The 17,562-nt window shown below is 42.1% G+C and overlaps 1 protein-coding gene and 1 long non-coding RNA gene across 4 annotated transcripts in view; one reads left to right on the forward strand and one right to left on the reverse strand.

The window, feature by feature from the left end:
• Positions 1-17,562, forward strand: part of LOC137532603 (uncharacterized) — a 91,936-nt gene that overhangs the window by 67,139 nt on the left and 7,235 nt on the right. The window lies entirely within an intron of this gene.
• The window catches only part of FUT8 (fucosyltransferase 8), a 207,295-nt gene that overhangs the window by 40,949 nt on the left and 148,784 nt on the right, over positions 1-17,562 (reverse strand). For all 3 annotated transcript variants that reach the window (XM_068253287.1, XM_068253286.1, XM_068253289.1), the window contains exons 6-7: positions 13,747-13,915; positions 10,852-10,966 (exon numbers count right to left, since the gene is read on the reverse strand). In XM_068253287.1, the coding sequence (XP_068109388.1) occupies positions 10,852-10,966; positions 13,747-13,915 (284 nt within the window). The remainder of the gene's footprint in view (positions 1-10,851; positions 10,967-13,746; positions 13,916-17,562) is intronic.

The raw sequence follows: 17,562 nt of genomic DNA on the forward strand, positions 1-17,562 counted from the left end.
GGTATAACCTTAATGAGGTCAAAAATAAACCTCAAATGCACTGTAGAAATATACAAAGTTGTTTTTCTAAAAATAAGTATTTTAATAATTAGGAAACTGGTGCCCCACTGTGGTTTTGTGGCCCTCCAGTTAATTAGACAAGACTAGGCTGGCTGTTGTGGTGGTCCATGGAAAATTTCCCTTAGGACATGGCAGAGATATACCTACTATTGTCTTAGAAAAATATTAGCTGAGGTATGATTTTATTGTAATTCGTGTATATGTGACCCAAGGCAAAGCTACTTAAGGCACAGAGGTATACTGATGCTGGATAAACATCTCTGTACTTCACTATCCCATTCACTCCCCTTAAAGAAGAGGAGGTAATGAGTGAAATATAGACAGAAACATTGCGGCAAGTCTGCCTCTTCCTGTCTTAAAATTTGACTTTAGCGGAAAGTCAGTGAGTGATTACAGTGACTGGTGGGAATAAGGAGAGGAACAGACAATGAGGAGGTATGTGGGTCCAGCAAGAACATACCTCTGTGCTTAAAGAGACTCTGAAGCGAGTTAAATAGCCTTTGATTATAGTAAAGGACCTTACATAGAGCTAAACTGCCGCCATCCTGCAGCAAATCGAGGGGATTTTACCCCTCAAATCCCCTCTCTTGTGTCTGGGGAGCGCTTCCTGCTTGAGGCAGAGCTAATGGCTGCTTCTGCCTCTCAGTGCTTCAATCCCGGCTGATCGCCGCCTCTCACTCTTCCTGCACAGAGAGGGGCGGGGGAGAGGCGGAGATCTGCCGGCAGATTAAAGCGCATGGAGGCAGAGCTGCAGCTCATAGCTCTGCCTCCATGAGCAGCAAAATCCACGACCAAGAAAGTCGTGGATTTTGCAAGGGGGTTTTAGGGGGTAAAAACCCCTCGTTTTGCCGCGGGATAGTGGCGGTTTAGCTCTATGTAAGGTCCTTTACTATAATCAAACCCTATCTCACTCGCTTCAGAGTCTCTTTAACTTAGGGAGCTTTGCCTTGGGTCAAGTATAATGTAACTATTAGCCAGCCACAGTTTAAGGTAATTAACTCTAGCACTCATTTCCTTTTTTGTTTATGTCCTACTTGGGAGTTGGGAGCTGCAGAACTGATCCTCTACCAAATCCTAGTGTTAATGACACCATGGCTAAGTAGTTGCTAGATTTTCATCACCTTAGACAACCGATGATGATTTTAGGCAAAATCCCTAGCATCCATACAGATGTTCCCAAACCTCAATGAATGATCTCTGATGCTGGATTACTAAATAACCTACATAAACAACGCAAACTGTTTGGCGTCTCTCACCGTCCCTCCTCTTCCTCCATAGAATCAGATCGTCCTCCATAGAATCAGACTCTCATCCTCCTCTTCCTCCATAGAATCAGACTGTTCTTCATAGAATCAGACTCTCATCAGGTGGTCATGCTCCCATTCGTTGGCGAGCCCAGCCGCACTGTGCAGGCGCTAGACCTGCTAATGCCTACACGGAGCTGCTCGTGCACAGCTTTTACCTCCATGCACGAGTGGCTTCGTGCTACTGCACAGGCCGTATTTGTGTCTGCACAGTGTTGCCCCACTCGTACATGGATGGGAATACGGCTGTGAAGAAAACATGCCCTAGCGAGCAGCAGTCGGGCGGAGGAGGACTGGAAAAGCCTCTGGATCATCCAGAAGTTTCCCTCTACTGAGGTAAGTATCTAACTCCCCCCCCCCCCCAGGTTTATTTTCAAGGGTTATCTAATTCTTCAGTAATTGGTGAATGCAGAGGTTGTTTCAGCTTTTTTGCACACAAGCAACATGGTGCCCACACATGAGAAATCAAGGCGTTCGACCGCTGTGCGATCACAAATGTGTGAAAATTAAGATTTTAATTAAAGTCAGTTTCATTCAATGTACTTGTTCCTCTTTTTCTAAAAGATAATTAAAGCCAGCTGAAGTTTTTCAAATGCTTTTGATTAAATTATACATTACTTGTGTGTGGTTTCATTTGACAACAATGTAATGAATTTTTATCAGCAACATAAGTAAATCTGCTTTAAAAATTACTCCATGTCAAGAACGTTCAAGAAGTTCCTTTTATAAGAACATCTCAGGATTTATACAGAAAAATAGAATCCGCATTTCATAGGTTCTGCTATATAATTCTTTCTCTACACCGTACAATGCAGCTAGTTTTTCATTCTGTAAGTAAAATAGCCAGACATCAACTGTGAGAGATGCTGTATTCACCTCATCTAGTGGTGGGGTAAGAAAGTATATTTACTTAAACTTTACTTTTAACTTGCTCTGCTTCTGTCCCAAGCTCCATTATCCTAATCAGTTGTTACCTGTACTATAGTCATGTGACTGTTGCATTATATGAATAGACTGGGAGACTAAAAGCAATAAGCATACTAGTAGCACACCCATGAAAATCTCTGCATAGAGAGCACTGTAATAGTGAGCACAGTTATGGAGGCCACTATCATGTAAAAGAAAAAACACAATTGGAGGAGCTCGTATGAGGACCCAGCAGGGACAGAGACCCTTGGGGGACAATTTGGGGCCAAGTCTGTAGAAACATGTTGCTATGGAGAGGGGGGGGGGGGGGACAGCTGACAGTGTGGCGCACAACAGCAGGTGGGGTGAGTAGGAGAGCAATGTTGTCAACCTACAGAGGGCCGAAATGATCCGCCAGGCAGATTGCTTTCAACGCAAGGTGAATCAGTGTGATAAAACAGAAGGTATTTGCGACAATTCAGCTTCTGTTTTAAGAAGGCAAATCACACTCAGCATTGCTTTTTAGTAGGAGGGCTATTCGGTCTCTTTTAGTTCTCCATACTTTGGGTCACCCCGAGCTGCTTGGGTACTTTAAGGTAAATCAGACTGTGCACACAGGCTAAATTCTTGGCAGATGGCCCTAACCGGTCGGCCCAGCCATAAACCATCTAGAGTGTGTACAAGACTTAGAGGAACTTTACCAAAAGATAGTAGTAGGGGAGAAAAAAATAAATAAATCAATACATTGCAAAGTAGTTAAAAAACAGTAAATAGATCAAGCAATGACTTATATTCAACATGTACTTTGTTCATGTTGTTTGATCCACAATGAGCCTGCAGGTGATCATCTTTACTACTGGCAGACATGAAATAAACCAGACAGCACAAACTGCCCTTATCTATAAACATGAAAAAAAAAATTTTTTATAAATACATATGCACGGAGGGAGATACTGCTTGCTTGGTAGTGAGAAACAGACATTTTCCAAAATGCAACTAGGTTCAAAGACGGCAAACCATGGCCATGATATCTCACTTTGGGAGGGTTTTCACCACAATAACAACCACACAGATGACCTCGATTAAGTATTCGAGAAAAGGTTAAGATTACGTGTGACAAAGGGGGCATCAGCTAATGATTGGGATGAAGTTCAATCCTGGGTTAGAGTTTCTCTTTAAAGCAGACCCGATTGTGTACTGTGCACAGTACACAATGAAAAGTCTTTAAACCACAAATAGTTGCTGTAGAAATCCACTGCTCAGTGTTCATGTGCTTGTTTAGTTAAATCAAAGTGTCTAATTAGTTCTTATCAGTAACAGTGAATAGACTGCAGGAGCTCTGCCAAGTCAGCTCTCTCCATGCAGTAAACAGGGAGGCTTAATCCTTTAATTGTTCCCTAGAAAGTAAAACCAACTTGTAAACTTGAAGAGAAACCGTGACCAAGAATTGAACTTCATCCCAATCAGTAGCTGATACCCCCTTTTACATGAGAAAGCTATTCCTTTTCACAAACAGATCATCAGGGGGCTCTGTATAGCTAATAGTGTGGTGAAACCCCTCCCACAGGAAACTCTGAGGATCATGGTCCTGGCAGTTTCCTGTCAGTGAACCTTGTTGCATTGTGGGGAAATGGCTGTTTACAAAAAAAAAAAAAAAAGCAAGCAGCAGCTACATCACCTGCCAACAGTAAAAATGTCACCATGTGATAAATGTCAGAATGTAAATCAGGGATTTAAAAGATTTTACAATGGGCATACATAATTATTGTAAAAATGAAGCACTTTTTTATTACATTATTTTCACTGGAGTTCCTCTTTAACCACTTTACCCCCACGCGTACGGATTTCTCCGCCCCTTTTTTCCCTCCTAAAAAAACAGGGACGGAGAAATCCGTACCTTCCGCGCTACCGCCGCTGTCCGCGCTCCCGCCGCTCGTGCGCGCGCACCCGCCGCTCGTGCACGCCGCCGCCCGCTCGCCCGGAGATCAATGAACAGGAAAATCCATTCCCGTTCGTTGATCTAAGCCCCCGCAATGATCTGCTGCTTCTTTCAGAAACAGCGAGATCATTGTGATTTGGCCAGCCTCCTACTGCTTCCTGTAAGCGTCCTTCCGGACGCTTACAGGTCGCATGTAAACAAACACTCTGTGGCCATCTTGTGGGCAAATAGTAAACTACACCCTAAAAGCATTTTACATATACAAACATTACATTTACACAATAAATTAACTCATTATCTCCCACACTCCCCAATTTTTTTTTTTAATTTTTTTTTGTAATTAAAAAAAAAAAAAAATACAATAAAAAAAAACATAAATAGTTACCTTAGGGACTGAACTTTTTAAATATTTATGTCAAGAGGGTATAACACTGTTACTTTATAAACTGCGAGCTAGTAATTAGGGATGGACGCAAAACTGAAAAAAATGCACCTTTATTTCCAAATAAAATATTGTCGCCAAACATTGTGATAGGGACATAATTTAAATGGTTTTATAACCGGGACAAATGGGTTAATACATTTCATGGGTTTTAATTACAGTAGCATGCTTTATTTAAAAACTATAATGGCCGAAAACTGAAAAATAATAATTTTTTCCCACATTTTTTCCTATTTCCCCATTAAAATACATTTAGAATAAAATAATTCTTGGCATAATGTCCCACCTAAAGAAAGCCTAATTGGTGGCGAAAAAAACAAGATATAGTTCATTTCATTGGGATAAGTAATAATAAAGTTATAGACGAATGAATGGAAGGCGCGCTGAAAGGTGAAAATTGCTCTGGTGGTCAGGGGGTAAAACCCCTCAGTGGTGAAGTGGTTAAGGTTCTTTTTACAATGTATGGATTTCCATAAATTGTAATGAAGACTTTTTTTGTCCATAAAAGGTTACCATGCTGTGAATAATTTTACAGCAGAGAGGAAATTCTGAATTTAGTTCTGCTTTAACCTCCTTGGCGGTAACCCCGTGTGTGACACGGGGTAAGCCGCCGGAGGGTGCCGCTCAGGCCCTGCTGGGCCGATTTTCATAATTTTTGTTTTGCTGGACGCAGCTAGCACTTTGCTAGCTGCGCCAGCACTCTGATCGCCGCCGGCCCCTGCCCGATCGCCGCTATCTGCTGCGGCGCGGGCCCCCCCCCCCCCCCTCCAGACCCCAGCGCTGCCTGGCCAATCAGTGCCAGGCAGCGCCGAGGGGTGGCCCGGGACTCCCAATGACGTCCCGACGTCAGTGACGTCGGTGACGTCATCCCGCCCCGTCGCCATGGCGACGGGGGAAGCCCTCCAGGAAATCCCGTTCTATGAACGGGATTTCCTGATCGGAGATCGCCGAAGGCGATCGAAGCGGGCGGGGGGATGCCGCTCAGCAGCGGCTATCATGTAGCGAGCCCTCGGCTCGCTACATGATTAAAAAAAAAAATGTTTTAAAAAAAAACTGCTGCGCTCCCTCCTGGCGGTATTTTTCATACCGCCAAGGAGGTTAAAGAGAATCTGTACTCTAATATTCTTACAATAAAAAGCATACCATTCTATTCATTATTTTCTCCTGTGCCCCTCTGTGCTGTTTCTGCCACTCTCTGCTGCAATCCTGGCTTGTAATTAACAGTTTTAGGCAGTGTTTACAAACAAACTAACCAGCTTCTAATAGGCTCAGCTAAGCATAGAGTGTGAGTCATTCAGAGTATGCAGGGGGCCTGCAGAGGGTGTGTATCGCTTCTACCAATCACAAGCAGCCCTGCACATTCCACACAATCAAGCTTTAGCCCGACAAACAGGACAGAGGAAAGATACATTGATTTATTACAGAGACAGTGCAGTTAGGAAAGACTGCAGTAAGCCAGAGTAGATTAGAACAGGCATAGGAACTTATAGGATAGAAGAACTAAGGCTGAAAAATTTGTTACAGAGTCTCTTTAAGCATAAGGTGTTATTAGATCAGCTTGGTGTACAGTCCTGGCCAAAAGTTTTGAGACTGTCAAAAATATTAGTTTTCACAAAGTTTGCTGCTAAACTGCTTTTAGATCTTTGTTTCAGTTGTTTATGTGATGTACTGAAATATAATTATAAGCACTTCATACGTTTTAAATGCTTTTATTGACAACTACATGAGATTTATGCAAAGAGTCAGTGTTGGCCCTTCTTTTTCAGGACCTCTGCAATTCGACTGGGCATGCTCTCAATCAACTTCTTAGCCAAATCCTGACAGATAGCAACCCATTCTTTCAGAATCACTTATTCATGTGTGGGGTTGCTTCTCATCCAAGGGAGTGGGCTCACTCACAATTTTGCCCAAAAAAACAGCCATGAATAAAGAATGGTACCAAAACACCCTCCAACAGCAACTTCTTCCAACAATCCAACAACAGTTTGGTGAAGAACAATGCATTCTCCAGCACGATGGAGCACCGTGTCATAAGGCAAAAGTGATAACTAAGTGGCTCGGGGACCAAAACGTTGAAATTTTGGGTCCATGGCCTGGAAACTCCCCAGATCTTAATCCCATTGAGAACTTGTGGTCATTCCTCAAGAGGTGGGTGGCCAAACAAAAACCAACTTATTCTGAGAGACTCAAAGAAGTGATTATGAAAGAATGGGTTGCTATCAGTCAGGATTTGGCCCAGAAGTTGATTGAAAGCATTACCAGTTGAATTGCAGAGGTCCTGAAAAAGAAGGGCCAACACTGCAAATACTGACCCTTTGCATAAATGTTATGTAATTGTCAATAAAAGCCTTTGAAACGTATGAAGTGCTTATAATTATATTTCAGTACATCACAAACAACTAAAACAAAGATCTAAAAGCAGTTTAGCAGCAAACTTTGTGAAAACTAATAATTTTGACAGTCTCAAAACTTTTGGCCAGGACTGCAATCTTACATATATACTTAAAATGTCTTGTTGAATTTTTAACTGTGAAGGCTGACAAAGACTTATGGCTGGTTGTAAACTCCAACTTTATCTTATACCCTCTTACCCTTTTACTGTATTTAGAATCTAGTTTGAATGGATATGCATATTCACAAAGATCTATAACATAAGTATTTCCTAATGGAAAGTTTCACACCCTTATGCAATCTGAACTAACGTCAGTCTGAATTTTACTGCTCTCCAGATGGCGTCTATAAACATTCACTGCACGAAGTCATGTTTGCATAAATTTCATATGATGAACTTTGTTAAATCATGCTGCTGTTCCTATGCCTTGATTTGTGTATGTGCTCGTTTATTCATTATTAATACTTATATTTGACATAGCACATTTCTTTGAGCTGATGGTAAAAGTAATCTTACTCGCTACAGTTTATAACCACAAAAGTTTTAAGACAAAGGATTCATTAAAGCTTACAATACAGTGTTCTCCCCAAGCAGGGCTGTGGAGTCGGAGTAATTTGGGGTACCTGGAGTTGTAGGATTCATAAACTGAGGAGTCGGATGATTTTTGTACTGACTCCACAGCCCTGTCCCCAAGTCCTACCAGCCGGACAAGCCGCCCAGCTAATGTTGGTGAGCGCCCGGATTTCACCGGTTCTCCTCCTTACTTCCCTCCTATCAGAATGGCCCAACAACCCTGCAAACCTGAATCGTGTAATTTAACTGTTTGTACACTAGTACAGCAGACAATCTTTCTCACACGCTGCTGCTGACACTAGATGGGAGAGCTGCTAGCCTGTGCTTCCACTTCATATCCTCATTAATATTCACTGCAGTCCTAGCTGGCCCTGCCTCCTCCATGTGCTGCTGCCCAGGTAAGCTTCTCCGATGTCTGAGAAAAGCCTACTGTGAAATGTGCGTAGTGTGTTTCTGTGTGTGTGTGTGTGTGTGTGTGTGTGTGTGTGTGTGTCTGTGTGTGTGTCTGTGTGTGTTTCTGTGTGTGTGTGTGTGTGTGTGTGTTTTTCTGTGTGTGTTTCTGTGTGTGTTTGTTTTTCTGTGTGTGTGTGTGTGTGTGTGTGTTTCTGTGTGTGTGTGTGTGTGTGTGTGTGTGTGTGTGTGTATGTGTGTGTGTGTGTATGTGTGTATGTGTTTTTCTGTGTGTTTTTCTGTGTGTGTGTGTGTGTGTGTGTGTGTGTTTCTGTGTGTGTGTGTTTCTGTGTGTGTGTGTGTGTATATATATATATATGAACGCACACTTTTCAGGTTTTTTCTGTGTGGGTGTACAGTGCGTTTCTCTGTGTGTGTGCTTCTGTGTTTTTCTCTGTGCATAGAATGTGTGTGTGTGTTTCTGTGTGTACTGTGTGATTTCTCTGTGTCCCCTGCCAGATGGCTCTGGGGCCCTTAGCAATTGCCCAGGTTGCGCTTATGGAAGCACCAGCTCTGTATTTCCATGTCCCTCTCTACCCTCTCTACATTTTTCCTGCCACCCTGGGGAGAACACTGCAATATATAGCACAGCTTAGATATGTATTATGACAGTTTGTTCCGTTTCCTTAACACTTATTTGTTTTTGGTAGTCTAGGGACTGAACAATAGTAAAGCCACAATGCTTCACGAAACGTAAAGCAAATTCCTGCTTATAAATCACTGCCATTACCAGCGAGGCCTGCTCAGCCTGTGTTGGAATACATACTAGCGTCAAGATGGCCATACAATTTTTTTCTTACATCCTTTAGATTCAATCAATTTTCTCGATTGATTGTATTCTTTGGAAAATAAAACCATCATACACATTTTTAAAACAGATCACCATTTTCCAATATAAGCTACAGATAATTATTGAATAATTTAAGAAAACATTTTTTTAAACTGAAAATAAAAATTACATACTTTTTTAATGCAATCAATGTGTTTAAATGAAAATATTGAACATTTTAGTTGAATCATTTATAGCCCCTTTCAGCTTTGAGTAAATTTCATGGTTACGGGTCTTGTGACTGAAAACCAGGTCATCCAGGTGTACAACTGGATGGATAGTTTGACTTGGAAGCAATATAATGCAACAGAATCTCTCACTTACCAAATGCAAATACAGCGGCTTCTTCTATGGCAAATTATTTTAGGACAGTTTAAGGATGACCTGTGAGTGACATGATGCTCACAAAACATTCCTTTAATCCCTCCATGTGGGCACTTAGCAAGGAGTTGCAAAAAGAGGGTTTTATATGGGTTTTATAAAAGTTCAGTATAATTGCAGTGTGCAAGCAGCGCACGTACATTTAGTTATGCTAATGAGTTTGGCACTGTTGGTAGCAGATAGTATTACAATAAGTCATTTTATATAACCGATATAATACTCTAAACCTTCCTACTTCCGGTACACCTAACACTAACCCTCCTACTACCGCTGCGTCTATAATACTAATCTCACTGCCGCTACATCTAAAACAAACTGCCGCTACACCTAATACTAACCTCAATGCCGTTACACCTAAACTCACTGCTGCTGCATCTAACATTAACCTCACTGCCACTACACCTAATACTAACCTCAATGCCGTTACACCTAACCTCACTGCTGCTGCATCTAACACTAACCTCACTGCCACTACACCTAATACTAACAATGCCGTTACACCTAACCTCACTGCCACTACACCTAACACTGACCTCACTGCCGCTATACCTACCACTGACCTTACTGCCACTACAACTAACACTAACCTCCCTGCCGCTACAACTAACACTAACCCCATTGCCGCTACACCTAACATTAACCTCACTGCTGCTACATCTAAATCTAACCTCACTGCAACTACATCTAAATCTAACCTCACTGCCTTTACATCTAATACTAACAATGCCGTTACACCTAACCTCACTGCCACTACACCTAACACTGACCTCACTGCCGCTATACCTACCACTGACCTTACTGCCACTACAACTAACACTAACCTCACTGCCACTACACCTAACACTAACCTCACTGCCGTTACAACTAACATTAACCTCGCTGCCGCTACAACACTAATCTCACTGCTGTTACAACTAACACTGACCTCACTGCTGCTACAACTAACAACACCTTCACTGCTGCTATACCTAACACTAACCTCACTGCCGCCACAACTAACACTAACCTCACTGCTGCTGCACCTACCACTAACCTCACTGCCGCTATACCTACCACTAACCTCACTGCCGCTATACCTACCACTAACCTCACTGCCGCTATACCTACCACTAACCTCACTGCCGCTACACCTAACACTGACCTCACTGTCGCTACATCTAAATATAGCCCCACTGCTGCTACACCTAATACTAACCTCACTGCAACTGACCTCACTGCCGCTACAGCTAACACTAACCTTCTGCCAGGGGAATAATGACCACTAGTAGAATGTGAATTGGACTACTATTTACTTTGTCAGAATAGGAAACATTTAAAACAGATTAATAAGAAAATTGAATTAAAAAAAAAAAACAGATTCACTTAGAAGAAGTGTTCTAGAAAAGTTTTTTTTTTTCTTTTTCTTAAATGCATACTGTTCTCATGGCAGATTAAACATGCTGCCTTTGCTCCTGTTTATAGTGACAGCTGATAAATGTCAACCACAGAAGAATAATTAAGGCTTCATAGATGAAGAAGACAAACACACTAACACACAGAATAAAAAACACTAAATATATTAATCATTCCTGGTACCTGGACAAAGGCAATCCTTCTTTGAACAAGATCTGTCAAGTCTTTCGCCTCTCTTTCTCGCCAGTCTCCTGCGCCATCCGTTTGACTGAGGTAGTAGAGATCTGTCATAACTGACCTGTGAAAAGGAAACCCGGAGACTGATCAGACTGTAAAGTTTGCTCTTGCTATAAAATGCATCATATTTAGAGTTTTGAGAATCAAATATATGCAATGATTTGTACATATGGACATTTTTTCTCCTAGATTCTAAGTACCATATCAGTTTAATTATAAACCTATCTTAATATGAACCAAGCTACAAACTATCTGAGAAACCAAGAAAAATGTTCAACTCCAACATAAAGCAATACTAGACAATAAACATCACCCGCTACCATTTGAAAATTCCTACCCAGAAGCCCAGTACTGGCCACTTGCTGACTACAGACTGTTCTATTGGGAACTGCAACAACTGTTCCCAAGGCTAATTGTTTTTTCTTTAAATCCTCCCGCAGACTCCTAATCTAATCCTCTAAGGCCAAAAAATGTACAACATCTCTGGCATAATCTGGACAACCCACCCCATTGAGATATTATGTTGCCCCAATGATTGGAATCTGTACTCTTGCTTTAAATTATTACATACTGCAACATCCTGCAATGCCTAGACTAAACTCTAGATGTCAGCAAAGCACTTGCCTAAACCAATCGCATAATCATTTAGGACTAACCTACATTTAAATTATCCACTTTGTAGTACAGTATTACAAATTAATTTTATATTACGATTTAACATTCCAGCAAACAATTTAGTTCTTTTGTTCTTAAAGGGAACCAGAGATGGCCAGCAAGGGAAAATGGAAAAAGCTTTTATACATACCTGGGGCTTCTTCCAGCCCCATAAGCCTGGATTGTTCCCACGCCGCCATCCTCCGCTTCCTGTATCGGCGGTACCGGGTCCCGTCACTTCCGGCTCACGCGGCTAATTGTCCGCATGAACAGGGGCTCCCTCCATACCCTTACAAATGCGGCTGCGCATTAGGGCGCCGCACGCGTACGGGTATGGAGGGAGCCCCTGTGATGCGGACAATTGTCCGCGTGCTGCCGCCGACTGGGCGAAACTTCGGGACCCGGTACCGGCGGAAACAGGAAGCGGTGGACGGTGGCGTGGGAGCGATCCGTGCGTATGGGGCTGGAGGAAGCCCCGGGTATGTCTAATACCTTTCCTTACATCATCTCTGGTTCTCTTTAAACTGCTCAGTCATTTTTTATGATGTCATCTCCAAAACAAGATATTTAACTCATTTTGCCAATACATGGACCATTAGTTGTCGTCCTTCAGCCACACCACTCTCCTTTTAAGTGAAATGAACTTACACAATCTTTACACTCCCAAAACTTCCTTTGGTGGAATACATTTGCACTCTACTACACATCCCACATCCCCATTTGGCATTCTTACTTGGAGAATTGCTCTTAAAGCACACCTGAAGTGAGATGTATATGGAGGCTGTCATATTTATTTCCTTAACAATACCAGTTGCCTGGCAGTGCTGCTAATCTCTTTGGTTGCAGTAGTGTCATAATCACATACCTGAAACAAGCCTGTGGCTAATCCAGTCTGACTTCAGTCACAAACATCTGATCTGCATCTTTGTTTAGGGTGTATGGGTGAGGCCAGCTTCACACTGCAGATTGAAAAACAGGGCTACGGGGATTACCACGTTCGTGTGCGGTAATTCCTGTCTGGCAACTGGCCAAGCAGGAAGTGATGTTCACTTCCTGTTTGGCAATCGCTGACGTGCGCTGACGCGTATCGTTATAATGCGCTTCCTCACAGGTTTTTTTAAATACACGCACGCTAACAGACTTACATGACTTCCGGTCAGACACAGATCGCTGCAGGAGCCGCATCGTAATGAAGGTATGGACGCACGTTAGATAGGGTACTTCCGGCGCAGCATACCGCATTGTGGGGAGTGTGAACTGTCACATTACGGCACTGCATCGCCTCAGTATGAAAAAGGCCCAAAAATGGACATTGTTTAAAATGTGCATTGCTTCAAAGGAAATGCATATGTCAGCTTCTGTATCCCTCTCACTTTAGGTGTGCTTTAAGGAACAATTAGACCTGAAAGAAAAAAAAAATCTATAAACTAATTACAACTCCACGCTAGGGGCATGTCTGTTATGCTACCTTGTGCAATATTTAGTGATGTCAGCTTCCTCTATCTCCAGCTCTCACAGACAATGAATGGGTCCAGATGCACAGCTCTTGTCTGGTCATATGATAAAGACAAGATGCTTAAGTATAAAACCATTCAGGACTGGTTCACACTTGGCGCTTTTTCAGCACTTTGCTTATCGCAGGCGATCAGAAAGCGCTGCTACTAATGTATCCCAATGGATACATTCACTAATGTATCGTTATGGATACATCCATACTGCTGCGTTTGCAATTTCGATCAATCATAAACGCGCTGCATGCAGCGCCTTTGGGGCGATTGCGCTGGGATTCTCGTTCTATTGACAGAAATTACAAGTGCAAATTTGCCATCGAATCGCGATTGTAGACCCAAGCGGGATTGCCGGCAAGTGGCGCTCCAAGCACCAAGTGAGAACTAGCCCTCGGGCTTCTTTGGTTTACAAAATGGGTTTCTGAACGTCTGCTGCTACTGGCAGAATAAAACTGAATGGAAGCAAGGATTGCTCACTTCAAATCTGCTCCATGGCACTCCGATAACAGAATTCTAAGATCTTACAGCCAGACTTTTTAAATAACAGGTTTAATAAATTGGTCTCTAGTTGGTGTAACATCGCAGGAACAGTAAGAGTGAAAAGAAATTTAAAGTGTAGCTTGTAAAGACATAAATATCTGCATTTTGAGGAATAAAATCATCATTTTCTTGCACAAACCTTTGCTGATCACCCATGTCAATCAGTAATTCATCAACATGTCTTTGGAGATCATTTCTGTCCAGGTGTTTTAATTTTTTAAGTTCACTTTGGACAAAATACCAAAATTCCTTTGCTCCATTTTCAATTGCCCTTCTCAAGACTTCATGGTCTTTTCCCATACCAGGCACTAAGAAAAGAATAGAGATGACAATACTCACAGTTAATGACAATGATCAAAATTCACTAAGCTCATCTTCTGTCTTTAACCCTTTCGGGACCAGCACCCTCTGCCCCCTTAAGGACCAGAGGGTGCTGATCCAGCAAACCGCCGCTTCCTGACGAATCGCCGCAAGTTACCGTCGCTCCCGCCGGACACGACGCTTTGTCCCCGCCGCAGGCTGCTCTCTCTGCCGTCGCTATGACGGCAGAGCGCTGTGCGCCGGTCAGGAGCCGCTTTCATTGGCTCCTGACCCTGTCGCTCCATGTAAGCCAATGGAATTGTCTTACAGTAATGACAGGGCCAGGAGCCAATGAAAACGGCTCCTGCCCGGCTCACAGTGCTCTGCCGTCATAGAAGCGCAGGGCATCACATTGCGGCGGGGGCAGAGCGGACCGAGCGACGGGGTCGGGCGGGGGCGCGCGGTCAATGGGACGTAGAGCTTACGTCTGGTCAGGACCGCAGCGCCCCCTGCCCACCGTAGATATATATTTGCTCGGTCTGCAGGTAGTTAATAACAAATCTGTGCCGTTCTTGCTGTTATTACCATGATGATAAAGCATTTAGTATTCAATAAGCAATTTACCTTTAGGCAAACTTTAAAGCGGAATGAACCCTAGCATTTCTTCTTTGCTCTAAAAGATTATTTACAGCATATTATATACTACCACCATTTTTTGGACGAATCTAAACTGGAGATAATGTTATCTTGTGTTTACATTCCTCACTTGATACAATTAAGTAAACATTTCTCTGAATGTGCAGACATTCCCGAACACAGACAGATACTCAGAAAGCATTTCTGCACACATTACAAGATGAATAAACCAGTTATGTATAAAATGCAAAGGCAGCTCTCAGAGCAAAAAAAAAGTACTTTGGGAATGTGTAATTTCGAAAATTAATAATAATACTTATGCACAAAATCAAATATGATAACAATATGGCATATAAAAAGTAGGAAAACATGTTTTATTGAATATTATGTCAGGGTTTTATACCGCTTTAAAATGACGATTTGGTCTTTAAGTTAAAGATTGATTCCCAAGGTTTCAATCTTTAAAATAATGACAGAATTATAAAGTTAACCACTTTACCACCAGCGGTGCGGATATCTCCGTCCCTTTTTCCATCCTTTCACCACCAGGGACGGAGATATCTGCACCTCCTGCCACTCCTGTCCGCGCTCCCGCTTGCTCGTGCACGCTCGTGCACGACGCTGCCCGCTCGCCCGGAGATCAATGAACGGGAAAAAATGTTCCCGTTCGTTGATCTAAGCCCCCCGCAATGATCGGCTGCTTCTATGAGAAGCAGCGATCATTGTGAAAAAATAAAAAAAAGTTTCCCAGCCTCATAACACTTCCTGCAAGCGTACTTCCTACGCTTGCAGGTCGCATAAACAAAAAGTTACTGTTGCCATCCTGTGGCCAAACAGTAAAACTACACCCTAAAGCATTTTTCATATACAAATACATTAGTTTTACACTAAAAATTAACTCATTACCTCCCACACTCCTCAATTATTTTTTTTATGTAATTAAAAAGAAAAAAAAATTACAATAAAAAAAAACAAAACATAAATAGTTACCTAAGGGACTGAACTTTTTAAATATTTATGTCAAGAGGGTATAACACTGTTACTTTATAAACTATGGGCTTGTAATTAGGGATGGACGCAAAACTGAAAAATATGCACCTTTATTTCCAAATAAAATACTGGTGCCAAACATTGTGATAGGGACATAATTTAAACTGTTTTGTCCCCATGTTTATTGCCTGATGAAGTGGGCTGGCCTGCGAAACGCGTTGCACTTTTTTGGGGTACTATTTAATAAATGTGATTGCTGCTATTCAGACAGTCTTTCATGTCGGCTTTATGGAGGTAAGTCCACCACTTCCTCCCAGCAAATTTTAAAGTTTTTATCCGCTTTTATCCTGCTGGCGCCTCTGTTCTCCTACTGCTATACCGTGTCCACCCCTGGTGGAAGGGTGATCTACCCCCTTTCACATCTACAGAGAGCGACTTCTTATCCCTGAGTGAGGACAGGTCTAATCTCCTCACCTGCCTATACAGTGGTTGCCTTTGTGGTAACCCATGTTTGTGAGTATACTTTTCTCACAATAACCTTTACTTCATTAATGCTTAACATACTACACTATATTGGGCTCTCGGTTTCTCTACACTTTATATTGTGATAGGGACATAATTTAAACGGTTTTAAAACCGGGACAAATGGGCAAATAAATTTCATGGGTTTTAATTACAGTAGCATGCATTATTTAAAAACTATAATGGCCGAAAACTGAAAAATAACTGAGAATACCCCATGAGTATGTATTTAGTTGAGGAAAATATCGCCTACATTTTTATTGGTGTGAATTTAGAAAAAATGGCAGTTGTCAAAGTAAAAAGAGCTGGCGATAAAGCAGCACTTCATTTAGCTTTCTATGGCGGAGTCAACAGTTAAAACCCACCAGCACTTCTAGTCCTAAGGGCCTGTTTCCACTGCACGCAGATTGGATGCAGAAAAACGGACTCCAATGAATGCCGATGGGCTTGTTTCCACTAAACACGATTTTTCTGATGCAGATTTTCCCATAGCCATTCATTGGAGTCAGTTTTCTGCATCCATTCTGCATCTAATCTGCGTGTAGTGGAAATAGGCCCTTAAGCAGAATGTATGATGATTCATCAACAGCTAATTCATGCATTTAATATGCAATAAAGAAGAGGTCAGCACTCAAATACATTATAAAACCAATAATAATTATAATGTTTTCATTATTGCAGCAACAGGCTGTGATGTGTTTTTTTTTTCCACTTCAGATTTGCTTTAAGAACATAATTACTATATATTGTAAACATTAACAAAATCTCTGGAGACCATCTGATTAATCATTTAAGTCTAGAAGAAAAGTTATACTTTCTATTTTATGATACATAGATTGTAGTGTTTCCTGCGCTGCTGAGCACTGAATGGAGGAAGGTGATGCTCCCAGGTGCTGCTCCAAACGCTGGGTGGCGCCAGCAATCTGTGCAAATGGAGAGAAGGAACAGGAGCGCCTCACTGGTGCAGTGAGCGCCTCACTGACGTCAGACGGCAACAGCGTAGCGAGGCCCCGCCCACCAGACCCTGCTCCGCATTGCAACATCGCGCTTCTCGCTCTGGCCAAGCGAGAGAGCCAGGAGGGGAACGGACGGCAGGCTTTGATACACGCTTGACTCTACTTTACACATTGTAAGTGTAATTTTAATGCGCTTGAATTTTTATTAAAACGTTAATGCACCAGTGAGGCGCTCCTGTTCCTTCTCTTTATTTTATGATACAACCAGATCTTATACCCTAGTTAAATTAATAAATTAATAAGAACATTAAGTCAGATAATTTTCCCCATAAAGCAATCAGGGTGTCTTTGGATATCTCTTTTGGAATTTATCCCCAGGGACTATTGCCGTTTCAGAATAAATCACATGGAACTTTCAGAAAACGTTTTCCATAATCCCCAAAGTTTGTAGCTTGAATCCCCAGCAAATGTTTAAAAGGTCCTTACTATTGGGCAAACATTTTACTGGTTGCACTGAAAATGACTGGCCATAAATGCCTTTAAAAAGCTTG

This window comes from Hyperolius riggenbachi, chromosome 9 (genome assembly GCF_040937935.1).
Source record: "Hyperolius riggenbachi isolate aHypRig1 chromosome 9, aHypRig1.pri, whole genome shotgun sequence".
Classification (NCBI taxonomy): Eukaryota; Metazoa; Chordata; class Amphibia; order Anura; family Hyperoliidae; genus Hyperolius; species Hyperolius riggenbachi.